Below are 15,178 nucleotides of genomic sequence, written 5' to 3'. Positions count from 1 at the left end.
TCTTGATCTCATATTTGTTTTCTTCCAAATCTTTAGGAAATGTTTTTGGTACATCAAAAAGTGTGGTTACGATGACCATCCCACAGACGAATCCAGCTAAACATAGTGCTTAAAATAATACTAAAATGCAGTACTTAAACCTCAAAATAAACAGAAAATGAGGAAATGCAGAGAGTAATGTACTGGCAGTTTATTACAAGGCTTTTGTACAGTAATATACCAATTTAAACTGTTAAAAAATGTTCATAAAAGTCATATTAAGAGTTTAAGCAGTAGTTTGTAGTTCATTACATTAATAATATCTGTAGAATTGACAAATGTATCATTCAATGTGATTTGTGAAGCAGTCAATCAGATGATTAGTTTACTAGTAAAACATCAGTACTGTTGATAATAATAATTATAATAAATAACAATAATAAATACAAAATTATTATGATTAGTAGTAGTAGTATATAGCATTATTATAAAATAACAATAATAACAATAATAGTGAATGAATTAGCATTTTAAAAAATAAACAAAAAGTGATCAAATTCAGTCTTCACCTTTGCTAATGTTAATGCAGACAGATATTTGAGGATTTGGACAATTCTGCTGTCAGTGTATCTCACGGGTTAATTTTGTTTGTGTTGTTGTCTGTCAGGTGTCTGCTGAACCTGATGGCTCCACATATGTCTTTCAAGGCTTTATACAGGGTAAAGACTACGGCCAGTTTGGTCTGCAAAGGCTAGGTATGGGATCCGTCTACAGTATCTGCATGCTCTATTATTCTGTTTGAAAATATCTTCTGTAAACTTGGTGGTTTGTAAGCGAATGAAAAATACAAGTAATAAAGGTTGTATATTTAAATAAGGACATATAAGTTTGTATAATTGTTTGATTATTATTTGGTAACACTTTACAATAAGGTTGTATTAGTTAATGCTAGTTAATGCATTTACTAATATTTATTACAGCATTTGTTCATGTTAGTTAAAGTTGAAAATACAGTTGTTCATTGTTAGTTCATGTTAACTCACGGTGCATTAACTAATGTTAACAAGCATGAATTTGGATGTTTAATAATGCATTAGTAAATGTTGAACTGTAGTTATTAAATGCTGTACACGTATTGTTCATTATTAGTTCTATTAGTATTAGTAAATACATTAACTGATGAAATATTATTGTGAAGTGTGACCAGTAATTCTAATTTACAGTTTAACAATGTTATAGCATCGTTTCTTTAATTATAACATTTTTATTGTGTGATATATGATTAATATAAAAATTAGGAATGCACCAATTGGAGTTTTTTGGCTGATACCGATTTTAACAAAACAAATGGGGCCGATTCCGTTACCAATATTATTCTTTTGCATGCTGTACTATACAGTACTGACTAGGTTTTTCTCCGTTCATTTATATTTATTGGATCCATTTAATATTCAACTGTCTGACATTTTAAAAGAGCCACACAAACACACACACAAACAAACACACCTGCCAACGCAACATTAAGACAAAAAAGTTACAACATTTGAGGCTCTTCAGTATTAGTTTTAACAACGTTATTGCTTTATTTACTTTTATTTAACATATGTCAAATGTATTTATTTAGTAAACTTAAAGAAGTAATATTGACACATGAACGTTATGCATTTTGCTGCTCCAGAAATATACTGACTCACTAAAGAACAGTCAATTTCTTTTATTGGTGCATTCCTAATAATAACTACACTCACCGGCCACTTTATTAGGTACATTTTACTTGTACCGGGTTGGACCCCCTTTTGCCTTCAGAACAGCCTTAATCCTTCATGGCATAGATTCAACAAGGTCCTGGAAATATTCCTCAGAGATTTTAGTCCATATTGACTACAGATTTGCTGCAGATTTGTCGGCTGCGCATCCATGATCCGTTCCACCACATCCCAAAGGTGCTCTATTGGATTGAGATCTGGTGACTGTGGAGGCCATTTGAGTACAGTGAACTCATTGTCATTGAAAGTTTTTTCAATCTCAAATTGTCCTCAGTTTCCTGTTCTTAGCTGACAGGAGTGACACTCGGTGTGGTTTTCTGTTGCTGTAGCCCATCTGCCTCAAGGTTGGACGTGTTGTGCCTTCAGAGATGCTCTTCTGCAGACCTCGGTTGTAACGAGTGTTAATTTGAGTTACTGTTGCCTTTCTTTCAGCTGGAACCAGTCTGGCCATTCTCCTCTAACCTCTGGCATTAACAAGGCATTTGCGCCCACAGAACTGCCGCTCACTGGTTATTTCCTCTTTTTCAGACCATTCTCTGTAAACCCTAGAGATGGTTGTGCATGAAAATCCCAGTAGATCAGCAGTTTCTGAAATACTCAGACCAGCCCGTCTGGCACCCATAACCATGCCACGTTCAAAGTCACTTAAACCACCTTTCTTCTCCATTCTGATGCTCGGTTTGAACAGCAGCAGATCGTCTTGACCATGTCTACATGCCTAAATGCATTGAGTTGCTGCCATGTGATTGGCTGATTAGTAATTTGCGTTAACAAGCTGTTGGACGTGTACCTAATAAAGTGGCCGGCGAGTGTATAATGTTATGTATGTTTGTTTGTTTGTTTTAGAAATATTGAGCATACATTTTATAGCCAGTAATACATTTTTATTAGTCAATTTTCTCAGGAGGTTGCTCAGTGGCTGCTTTGATTTGATTAATTTGATTTTTAGGCTCTGGTTTTATTAGTGTATTTTTGCTAGATATTGTAATACAACACATATGTTTCTCGTTCTCCTGCAGGTTTGAATATGTCGGAGAGTAATAATTCGTCGAATCCACCACATGGTACAAACAGTAGCTCTGTGGCCATAGCAATCCTTGTGCCTTTTTTCGCCCTGATATTTGCAGGCTTCGGATTTTATCTCTACAAGCAGCGGTGAGTCTCGTCTCTCATTGCTCCTCCTCTTTGTCCTCAAAGTTTGTTTGCAGAGTTGTTACGCTAGACAGATCAGAACGAATTTAGAAATTAGTCTCTGACAAAATCATCATGTTTGTTGTGGAATGGAAAGGAAAAGATGGTGGCAGATAACGTCTTTAGAGACAGAATGAGCTGCTTTGCAGGTTATTGAATGCGATCATAATTAGATGCCTGCTTTCTTCACTGCATGTGATTTTTGCATGCCTGCTGCTGCTGCTGTGCGTCCCTTAAAGAGATATTCACTCAAAAAAAAATTTAATCACTATTTACTGTCCCTCAAGTACTTTTAAACCTTTATGAGATTCTTTACTCTCTTTACTCTGTACTCTTGTACACAAAAGATGATATTTTGAAGAATGCTGAAAACCTGCTGCTCTCTTAAAGGGAAAGTTCACCCAAAATGTGAAAATGTACTCACTATTTCCTCTCCCTTTAGTGGTTTTAAACCTTTATAAGATTATTTACTGTTGAACACAAAAGAAGATATTTTTAAGAATGCTAAAGACCTGCTACTCCATGCCTCTTAAAGGGATAGTTCACCCAAAAATGTATATTTACTCACTATTTACTCTCCATCGAGAAGTTTTAAAGCTTTATGTGATTCTTTGCTCTATTGAACACAAAAGAAGATATTTTGAAGAATGCTGAAAACCTGCTGCTCCACATCTCCTAAAGGGATAGTTTTCCCCTAAAAAAATTATTTACTCACTATTTACTCGCGCTCAATTGGTTTTAAACCATTATGAGATTCTTGACTCTGTTGAACACAAAATAAGATATTTTGAAGAATGCTAAAAACCTGCTGCTCTACGTCTCTTTAAGAGATAGGTTACCCCAAAAAATGAGAATTTACTCACTATTTATTCTCCCTCGAGAGGTTTTAAACCTTTATGGGATTATTTATTCTACTGAACAAAAAAGAAGATATTTTGAAGAATGCTGAAAACCTGCTGCTCTCTTAAGGGAAAGTTCACCCCAAATGTGAAAATGTACTCACTATTTCCTCTCCCTTTAGTAGTTTTAAACCTTTATAAGATTATTTACTGTTGAACACAAAAGAAGATATTTTTAAGAATGCTAAAGACCTGCTACTCCGTGCCTCTTAAAGGGATAGTTCACCCAAAAATTTATAATTACTCACTATTTACTCTCCATCGAGAAGTTTTAAAGCTTTATGTGATTCTTTGCTCTATTGAACACAAAAGAAGATATTTTGAAGAATGCTGAAAACCTGCTGCTCCACATCTCCTAAAGGGATAGTTTGCCCCCAAAAAATTAATTTACTCACTATTTACTCGCGCTCAATTGGTTTTAAACCATTATGAGATTCTTGACTCTGTTGAACACAAAATAAGATATTTTGAAGAATGCTAAAAACTTGCTGCTCTGCCTCTCTTTAGGAGATAGGTTACCCCAAAAATGAGAATTTATTTACTCTCCATCGAGAGGTTTAAAAACTTTATGGGATTATTTATTCTGTTGAACACAAAAGAAGATATTTTGAAGAATGCTGAAAACCTGTTGCTCCACTCCTATTAAACGGATATTTCACCGAAAAATGAAAATTTACTCTCCCTCAAGAGTTTTTTAACCTTTATGAAATTCTTTACTTTGTTGAAAACAAAAGAAGATATTTTGAAGAATGCTGAAAACCTGCTGCACTGCATCTCTTAAAGGGATCGTTTACCCCTAAATTAAAATGTACTCACTATTTACTCTTCCTGAAGTGATTTCAAACCTTTATGAGATTCTTTTCTCTGTTGAACTCAAAAGAAGATATTTTGAAGAATGCCCATTGACTTCTATATTAATATTTTTTCTATTTTGGAAGTCAGTGGTTTCCAGCTTTCTTCTAAATATCTTCTTTTGTGTTCAACAAAAGAAATAAAACAAGTTTCAAGTAAAGGGAGAGTAAATGATGACTGAATTTTCATATTTAGGGTGAACTGTCCCTTTAAATCTGCGGCAGGTTCTAATCCTAATGATGACAGTGTGCTGATGTGATGTTTTATGTTGACAGGACGACTCCAAAAACCCAGTACACAGGCTGTTCAGTGCACGAAAACAACAACGGGCAGGCAGCCTTCGAAAACCCCATGTACAACACCAACGCCAAGTCCGTTGAAGGAAAAGCCGTCCGATTCGACCCTAATCTGAACACAGTCTGCACAATGGTATAATTGGGGATGTGAACACGTGGATTTATTTTTGGTTTTTGTTTTTATTAAAGGGTATTTTTAGCTTCTTCTTTTTTTTTTTTAAATCGGAGGTGGATACAATCGCATTACAGTCATAGACGGATTTGTCTGAGACCCGCAGAGGATTTAGCACAAACACTGTTGCCCTTCCTCTGATATATAAAGCACACTCTTCAGGAACCAGTTGACCGAGGACATGTACGAAATATCAGACACATTGTCATGGGGGAGATTTTTTTTGGTTTTTGTTGGGGGTTTTTTTGAAAGACTCGCTCTGAAAAGCTTCTTCATGATGGAAGGCATGGAGAAAACCTTCGGCTACTTTATTCACACTCTGTGAGTGCTTCTTCTTCACAGTTGACTGGGTATTTTTTTAGGGGAAAGGGATCTGTAAATCTACTTGCATATATATGAGAAGCGTTCACCACCTATATTTTTGTGCTATATATTACCACATGGGGGAGAGGCCAAGAGAGAACGATTCTAACAAGAGTTTATAAAGAGATTCGCATCGACTTTTGTTTTTAAAACGCCGTTTTATTTACAGCTTACATTCCTTCAGCTTGAGTTCTTAAAGTGATAGTTCACCTGATGTTGAAATGTTAATTTACTCTCGCTCAGGTCGTCTAAGATATAGGTGATGTGTTTTCTGTACAACAGAAGAGAATGTTTTTAGCTGAAACTGTGGTTGATTCATAAAATACAAGTCAATAGCTGTATTTCCATCCAAAGATACGAAATAAATGTATGCGCAAAACTAAATATAGCATAAAAGACGTGCGAATAAAGCAGGGTTTCCATCCAATGAGTCAAAGAGAACAAAATCGTCACTTCCTGATTAACTGGAGGCAAATATCCAAAGTAAAAATGGAATTTATTGAGGTAGGAGAAGCTGCGTTTCCTTATTTTATAAATGACTTGCGCCTTAGAAGACAATGCTGACACGTAATGAACACACGGTGGCGTTTGAAGTAGTGAGACGCGGAGCACACATGCTCTTGATAGTTCTGGAGGTCATTAATAATATAATAACACTAATACTGGCGTTTTTCGATGGCCCAAACATCATTTCAGATGGTTTACAATGTGCTCAGCCTGCTGGTTTGTCCATTCACACACATTTTGATCATCACATGATCTCATAACAAAATCACATGACTTTTTTTAATGCGCGTACTGCAATTTGTTTGGTAAAAGTGTTTTAATCGTAGTTTATGCGCATCTTTTCTTATTGGAGAAAAAGTTTATCCTGTTCAGTTATGCGCACATGTTTTTTATGCGCATTTCAAAATTGATGCGCATCTTGCCGTTTCCGTCAATCGTTTTTTTTATGCACGTATATAAAATGCACATAGAAATAGGTGGATGGAAACATAGCTAATGGCACTTTGAGAGTACAAAATAACACATACAGGCAACACAAGATTAATTCCTATGAAAATATTGTAATATTCACTACATAATGCTTATCCTCCATTGATGCAATATGTTAAAAGTAGGCCCACACGGAATCTGCGTGCACAGATTTCCGCTGATTTTTAGCCCATCATTGATTGTGATTTTAGTAACTTGTGTAAATGTGTGTAAAATTATATTTATTCAGATTTTAAATTAATTACAGTGATATTACTGACTAATATGAAAATATTCATATGATTTATTTACAATACAGTTTGTAAAGTAATATTTTCTGTCTTTTCCCTACTGAAAAAAACTGCTTAAACCAGCCTAGGTTGATTGGCTGGTTTTAGCTTGTTGACCTGGGGTTTTGGCCATTTCCAGGCTGGTTTCCGGCCATTTCCAGCCTGGTCTTAGCTGGTCAGGCTGGAAAATGACCAGCTAAAACCAGCTTGACCAGCCTAGACAGGCTGGGAGCCCAGCCAAAACCAGCTATGTCCAGCTTAAACCAGGCTGGTCAAGCTGGTTTTAGCTGGATTTAGCTGGTCATTTTCCAGCCTGACCAGCTAAGACCAGGCTGGAAATGGCTGGAAACCAGCCTGGAAATGGCCAAAACCCCTCTTAAACCAGGCTGGTCAACCAGCTAAAACCAGCCAACCAACTGGTTTAAGCTGGATTTTTCAGCAGGGTTAATAGATATATTATATGAGAGACTTGCTTTGTCTACTAAATAAGTGGATCTAATTGGATTTGCATTGTAAACATTAAATACAAGTTAAAATGGATTACTTTTTTCTTCATATATTAAGGTTTTAGTTATGATTCTCCCAAAATCATTCCGCATAAATCCGCAGATTCTTAACAAAATTCTGCACTGAAATAGCAAAAAATGTCAGCAGATTCCGTCTGGCCCTAGTTAAAAGTAAGGAGACATTTGTTCATTTATTTTCGTTCAGCTTACCCAGCAGACACACAATGTCATAACACATTATTATCAGGTTAGATTTAGGTCGCCAGCATCTAAGGACAAAGTTATTTTGACGTCTAATAATGACATGAAATGACGTTGATATTTGGTTGATTTTAGGTTGTGTTGGAAAGTGACCAAAATCCAGCGTCGAGCCAACTTCTAAAAACAAATATTATATTGACGTCAAATACTGACATTTATTCGTCAGGTATGGCAACCAAAATCCAACATCTGATAGACGTCATAGTGGTAACGTCCATACAAGTTAAGCTGTACCATCATTAGAGGTTGATATTTTGTTGTTTTTAGGTTGCGTTGGAAAGTAACCAAAATACAACGTCTATCCAAAGTTCGACATTGACGTCAGCCTGACGCTGGGTTCTGACGTCAACCCGATTTTCATTTCCAAACAAAATGCAACGTACCACGTCGTTGGAGTACAACATCAATCAGACGTCATGTCGACGTCTTGTGCCTGCTGGGTAGTCTATATTTCAGAGGTCGCCACAGCGGAATGAACCGCCAAACTATTCCAAAATATGTTTTACGCGGCTGATGCCCTTCGAGCTGCAATCCAATATTGGGAAACACACATACATACTCAAACACTACGGACAATACCGTTTAACCACGTTACCTATAGCGCATGTGTTTGGACTGTGGGGGGAAACGGAGCACCCGGAGGAAACCCACGCCAACACGAGGAGTACATGCTAACTCCACACAGAAATGCCAACTGGACTCAAACCAGCAACCTTCTTGCTGTGAGTGCTAACCACTGAACCACCATGCCGCGAATGAAACACCACAGTTTCAGCTACAAATCTTACATTTTCATTCACCTACTTCTTGTATGGACTGAAGATATGTAAATTAATAACAGATTTTCAACTTCCAAAGAATTATCTCTTTAATGTCACTAATCATCTCGGTGATTGGATGTTGAGGCATTCTGAGATGTGTTTGGGTCAAACGAGAGAGAGAGAACGTGTGGAAAAGTGACGTGTCGTTACCTCCTGAGGAAAATTATTATTATAGATCTTTGATATTCAGTATGTATGTCTGTTGTATCTGGGCTGTAGGACGTGTGTCAGCATTTTGACCTGAAGCCTGCAGATAATTTCATTCATTTTTAATAAATTATTATGTGTCATTGAGCTCCATTTGTATTTGGTAGACAAATTTGATATAATTTGGTTATTAAAACAACTCGCCATTCTTATTATCCCTATATAGAGATTTGTATGAAATGAAATGCACTTGACGTTTATACAGTATACTTTTATATACACTTCATATTACATAACAAATGCATGTTTCTTATATAAGGTATACTGATATGTGGTGGCAACAATATGATCATATCTATCGTGTACATATGGCCCACGAAACACCTCTGCGGTTATGTCTGACGCTGTTTTGACGCGCTAAATACATCCATGAAATTATAATTACGACCAGTTAAAACTGAGTTTGAATAACCTAAACAAACCAAGCACTTGTGTGTTTTATTGCAGGCATTTCAATGCAAAAACAACACCTTTATTAAAACACAATCACTTTTAGCGTGTTTACACAACTTTTTCAACTAAAAAATGTTGTTTTTTGTAATTATACACTACAATTTGAGAGCCTTGTTTGAAAAGTAGAGTGTTTAAAGGCAAACCCAAGAACTCAAGCAGTATACAGGATCACATTTGCACATATGTGTAGTGTTTATTTACAAAGCAACACCGCCACTTACTGGCCTGGAGTGCAGCATTTTTTGTCATTTTTGTAGATTCTATGTCTGAATTTAAGTAGTAAGTATGTGAGCTTAGTATGTATAAAAACATAGTATTCATAAAACAGTACTTGAGAATTGTGCATCTGATGAGCACTTTACTATTCTATAAGGCCATGGGAGGATTTCTGATTTGAACTGATGTAATTGGTCACATGATACTGAAAACATAATTTAAGCTATATACGATCAAATAATATTTTTGCTGCTTATTCAAACTACTTTTTTGAGATAAGCTGAAACAACACAATATTCATGTTTCACGTTCAATCAACTTAAAATAAAAAACATTCAGTTAACTTAATCGATTTGCATTGTCTGCGTTGCATGTTCATACTACTGATTTAAAATAAGCTGAAACAACACAAATTTTCAGTTTTTTGGGGGACAACTACATTTTTTACATTCAATCAACTTAAAATTTAAAAAACATCAAGTTAACTTAATCGATTTGTGTTGCTTGGATTGCTTGTTCAAACTACTGATTTAAAATGAGCTGAAACAACACAATTCTTGAGTTTTTGAGGGCACACCTACATTTTTACTTAAACTTAAAATTTAAAAAACATCAAGTTAACTTAATCAATTTGCGTTGCTTGTTCAAGCTACTTACTTAAATGAGCTGAAACAACACAGTTCTTGAGTTTTTGAGGGCACACCTACATTTTTACTTAAACTTAAAATTTAAAAAACATCAAGTTAACTTAATCAATTTGTGTTGCTTGTTCAAGCTACTTACTTAAATGAGCTGAAACAACACAGTTCTTGAGTTTTTGAGGGGACACCTACATTTTTTTTACGTTCAATCAACTTAAAATCTAAAAAACATCAAGTTAACCTAATCAATTTGTGTTGCTTGTTCAAGCTACTGTTTTAAAATGAGCTGAAACAACACAATTCTTGAGTTTTTTGGGGGGGACAACTACATTTTTTATGTTCAATCAACTTAAAATCTAAAAAGCATTGTTAATCGATTTGTGTTGTTTGGATTGCTTGTTCAAACTACTGATTTAAAATTAGCTGAAACAACACAGTTCTTGAGTTTTTGAAGGGACACCTACATTTTTTTTACGTTCAGTCAACTTAAAATTTAAAAAACATCAAGTTAACTTAATCGATTTGTGTTGCTTGTTCAAGCTACTGTTTTAAAATGTGCTGAAACAACACAATTCTTGAGTTTTTTTGGGGGGACAACTTCATTTTTTATGTTTAATCAACTTAAAAAAACATTAAGTTAACTTAATCAATTAGCATTTTTTGCATTGCTTGTTCAGACTCCTTATTTAAAATGAGCTAACACAACATAAATCTTGAGTGTTTTGGAGGGACAACTACTTTTTATGTTCAATCAACTTAAAAAAAAGTTAACAATCAATTTGCGTTGTCTGCGTTGCTTGATCAAGCTATTAATTTAAGATAAGCTGAAACAGTTAACTTTTTAGAGTTTTTTGGGGGGGATAACTAAATTTTTTATGGTCAATCAACTTAAAATAAAAAAAACATTAAGTTAACTTAATTTGCGTTTCTTGTTCAAACTACTTATTTAAAATGAGCTGTAACAACACAATTCTTGTTTTTTTTGTTTAATCTACTTAAAATGTTAAAAACATTAAGTTAACTTAATTATTTTGCATTGCTTGTTCAAACGGATTCAAAATGAGCTGAAACAACACAATCCTTGAGGGTTTTTTTGTTTAATCAACTTAAAATTTAAGAAACATTAAGTTAACTTAATCGATTTATGTTGAGACGACATGAATGGGTTGTTTGGAACCCAGCATTTTTTACAGTGTATATATAACAATGTATCCACAGTCACAAAGTATTTTAGTCCTAATAAACAGGCTCAGACATGATCGCTGATGTGATTCCAGGCCTGCAAGCTGTGACATTCATTCCAGTGCCTTCTAAAGTACTCACCACCACATTTTCCTCAACCTGTCATGCGAGCGGATATCAAAAAACCGTCTTAGTAGAATGAGTGAGGTTTTTCCAGTGCAGGTACGGCAGGAGTGAACACTACAGACTTCAGGAGCTCATGCTGACATCACTGTCCTGGAGCGCCACAATCCAGCAAAAAGCAACCTGTGATGTTTTCTGCATTCATTTTTTGCACTCAGCCATAGGGATTTGCACATCATTGACATTACTGATTGAGTTTATTATTTATCTATAGGATTTTTTTGTTGTTGTTTAAATACATGGCAGATTTTTACACAGTGCCTACCAAAAACCATGTGACCCAGGTTTGCTGCTTCCTCACTTCCTCAACTCATTCTTCGCCTCTGCCATATTGTTCCTGGTCATTTCTCCCAGCCAAAATGTGGTTCGGTTTTATCCAGCGACCCGAGACTTTTTTTTGAGTTCCTCTGCCAGCCGTAAAACAGCTTTTCCTATAACTGACTGCAATAAAAGAAAACACATTTGTGATTAAACAAAAAAAGAGGACACTTTTCGATCAAACTGACGAATATTTGCAGTACAGCTGGGTACTCCTCCCATGATAATGCATTCAAAAGAGATATAAAAAAGAGGGTAAAAAAGGAATAAAAAAAGTTTTGTAAAGAAATATATTTTTATGAAGAAATTATTTGTAAAATGTATGAAACTATTATGTAAATTTTCAATGCAATGTAAGATTAAAAGGCTAATTCCTTTTGTAGTGATTGTGTTTCTGTCCTTTCATTGCTTTGATGGTGATCTTGATGGACATTTAAAGGTCATTCACACCAAAAAAGATTACTGTTTACTAGCTGTGCACAATATATTGACAGCCGTATCGGTATCTGGAGATAATGCTCATTTTTAATGTCTGATAAGACAATTAGGTCCCTATAAATGATGTTTTGAGTAATATTTGGGAGGAGAAAAAATTATTTTTTTCTGTGGTTATTTTTTATATATAAAATAAGTTGTTCAGTCTATTTGATTCACTTTCATTTTTTAAATTATGCTCCAGAAAATCTATGCAAAAATTTATATTTTTCGGCATGTATATCAGTTGTTATATCAGTTGTTATCGGTTACCGATATTGGTTAAAATTTCAATATTAATGCATCTCTAATTGTACCCTCAACAAAAAATCTGTACATTGTGTGCTGTAGCTTTTTTGTCTACCACTTTAAGGGCTCTATTTTAAGGAAAAGCATTAAGTACGTGTTTGAATCTATTGCTATTTTAAGGTTGGAAAAATAGGCTCTGCTCCCCAGCGCATGGTCTAACAGGGTTGAGCTTATTCTCTTAATGAGTTATAGGTGTGTTTTGAGAAAAAAACTAATCAGAGTCTCATCTCCCATTTCCTTTAAGAGTCAGTTATGTCGCGCCATGGTGCATTTGCTATGTACATGGCGGACTTTGTAAGTGGAAAGACTGAACGCTTCACTAGCGAGAGAACAGTTAAACAGAGCATCCGCATTAAGCAATGTGTAAGCGTTTGAACCAGTGTAGGCGCACAACTAACATGCTCTGCGCTGGACTTTATAGTCCAGCTTATAGATGGTCAATGGCGTGGCCTATTTCAGTTCCTCAAAATAGCAACACACCAACAATGCACCTTAACACACCTCCTTTTCAGATCGACACATCCATGAGTCCACAAAGTGACCAACACAATCTCACGGCAATTCGTAACTTTTTTTTTAGTGGCTAATTTGTACGAATTCGTACGATCTAATTCGTACAATTTAGTACGATTTGCTCATCCTCCAATGACGGTTGGGTTTAGGGGTGGGGTTAGGTGCGAATCCGAATTAGCCACTAAACTGTCAAAATATAAAATACTTACGTTTTCTCGTGAGATCAGGCTGCAAGTGGATTTGCTGCTTGGCACAAAATATGAAAATTAGGGTTGCACTGGTCAGAAAATAACTACAAATCGCGCCATACACGTCATGTCTTATTGCTCCGGCTGTATGACAGAGCCCAAAATGTTTGTCCTCTTTAAATCATGGTTGATTTATTTAGATTTTTTTTGTAAATAATCATTCTGAAAGTGATTCCAATCATATTTTTGCACTGTGATAAAATATAGAGCTATATCGAGTTCCTAGTTATCATTCATGGTGTGAATGGGCCTTTACGTGTGCGTTTTCTTGTGGATTTACAGCGATAATGAAATGTGAGCTGCAAAGATAAGCCAAAGTCAACACAACAAGGATGTCATTGTATTTGAAATCATGTTCTCTTAATATTATACAAATAACCCATCAGATGCGCCTCAGTGTGAGCATTGTTCTGCGCACGACATGACTGATTGGAATTTGACAATTAAACATTCCTGTTTACCCCCTGCTTAAATGTCACACTTGTTGGCTTCGGTCACATTTGTGTCGCTAAGCAACCGCTTGACTGACACCTTCTATCAGGATTTGATGCAGCGAGTGCAGGAGTTGAAGCTGCAGAATCCCTGTAGGGTGAACCAATCTCATTTCCCCTTTGACTCCGTCTTAATTGCGGTAGCAGTGTGCAAATTAATAAACTCCGCCCATGACAGCTGAGATTGACACATCCATCAAGTGAAAATACTCATGGAAGACTCTTTTGGCTGCTCACAAAGGAGGTGTTTAGTCCTTGTTGTGTGCGATAAGTGTGTTCATACTTCAAGTTCAAATGCCCTTGATTAAAAATATGACCTTATATTATATACCAGGGTAAAAAGCAATTATATGCAATGTAAAAAAAAGCAATTAGTTGTCTTTAAAAAAGTGAGTAAACTTGTTGCTTTTAAAGCACTTAGTTGACTATACTTAAAAAAGGGAGTAAGCCTATTGCATTGAGAAGGGTCTGGCTGCAGACTCGATGCAGGTGCAATCTGGGCTGCATCCAATGCTTTTTAATGGGCTCACCTAACCTCACCCCTAACCCTACCCCTCACAGTGACATCACTAGCTCCATTGAGTGCATTGTGTCTGACAGTGCATCTCTGAGCGATGCAATCTCAGCTTGCATCATAAAGGCTGCATTCAGATAATATTGATTGCATTAAAGTGATAAAAGTCTGTGTGAAATTTTCAGTTTATTTTGATAGAGCGCATCATTATACTTGAGGTTAACAGTTAGCTTAATCCACTGAAAAAAAAATCGTTTTTAATCAAAGTCCAGTATTCCAACATTGGCTCATTCTGAAAACGTAGCCCTATATACATTTCTGGAGATCACGAATTATGTAGCCAGAAGAAGGTATGGCTGCATTTCGTCTTTATTACAAGTCATCTGTCATGATCACCAGCTATCAACAACCAGTAGAGTTCGCTGGTAAACTTTTACACACATAGGACTACAAATCTGCTTGTAAATGGACTACATATTCAGTCATGCCACACACACACACGCACCTGCTCCTCTGTCATGATCACCAGCGAACTCTTGTGGTTGTAGATCACTGGTGATCATGACATCAGCGAGACGCAGAGAGGAGTTGACCACGACAATGGGGTTCGAGTCTAACGGTTCCAGAAAGCAGGTGAGACAAAAACAAAAGCCAAAAAATAAATAAACAAGTAAATAACAGGGTGAGAATGTGGTAAAATCTGAAAACGTGGTACAAATCATGCGGCCACGATCATGCTTTTTAAAACTGTCAGTTGGGTTTAGGGAATTGGTTGGGCGCAGGTCAATCTGTGCTTTTAAAAACACTATTGGTTGGGTTTAGGGAAGGAGGAGGGTGGGTCAGTCGAACGGTCAGTCATTCAGGAAGTCAGTTAGTCAGTCGACACAGGCCTCTGGTGGATTTACGCGAGAACAGCAGGCGCTAATAGCACTCGTAAGAGAAATTTGAGTTCTGAAAAAGTGTACACAGCGGCCACTGGTGGATTCGCGAAAACAAAAACTGCAAAAAATAAAATAAAATAACTGCTGGGACATATTTGGTGCTCTCCAGAAATGTAT

General features: G+C 36.1%; 1 protein-coding gene across 1 annotated transcript in view; it reads left to right on the top strand.

The window, feature by feature from the left end:
• csmd3b (CUB and Sushi multiple domains 3b) overlaps nt 1-6,653 on the top strand; it is a 1,051,207-nt gene extending 1,044,554 nt beyond the window's left edge. The window contains exons 68-70 of the mRNA XM_056479206.1: nt 647-734; nt 2,765-2,900; nt 4,963-6,653. Of these exons, the coding sequence (XP_056335181.1) occupies nt 647-734; nt 2,765-2,900; nt 4,963-5,122 (384 nt within the window). The 3' untranslated portion in view covers nt 5,123-6,653. The remainder of the gene's footprint in view (nt 1-646; nt 735-2,764; nt 2,901-4,962) is intronic.
• The last annotated feature ends 8,525 nt before the right edge of the window (nt 6,654-15,178 follow it).

Source organism: Danio aesculapii, chromosome 19 (assembly GCF_903798145.1).
Source record: "Danio aesculapii chromosome 19, fDanAes4.1, whole genome shotgun sequence".
NCBI classification, from domain to species: Eukaryota; Metazoa; Chordata; class Actinopteri; order Cypriniformes; family Danionidae; genus Danio; species Danio aesculapii.
The sequence above is the reverse complement of the archived record's forward strand: the minus strand, read 5'-3'. Positions and strand labels throughout refer to the sequence as shown.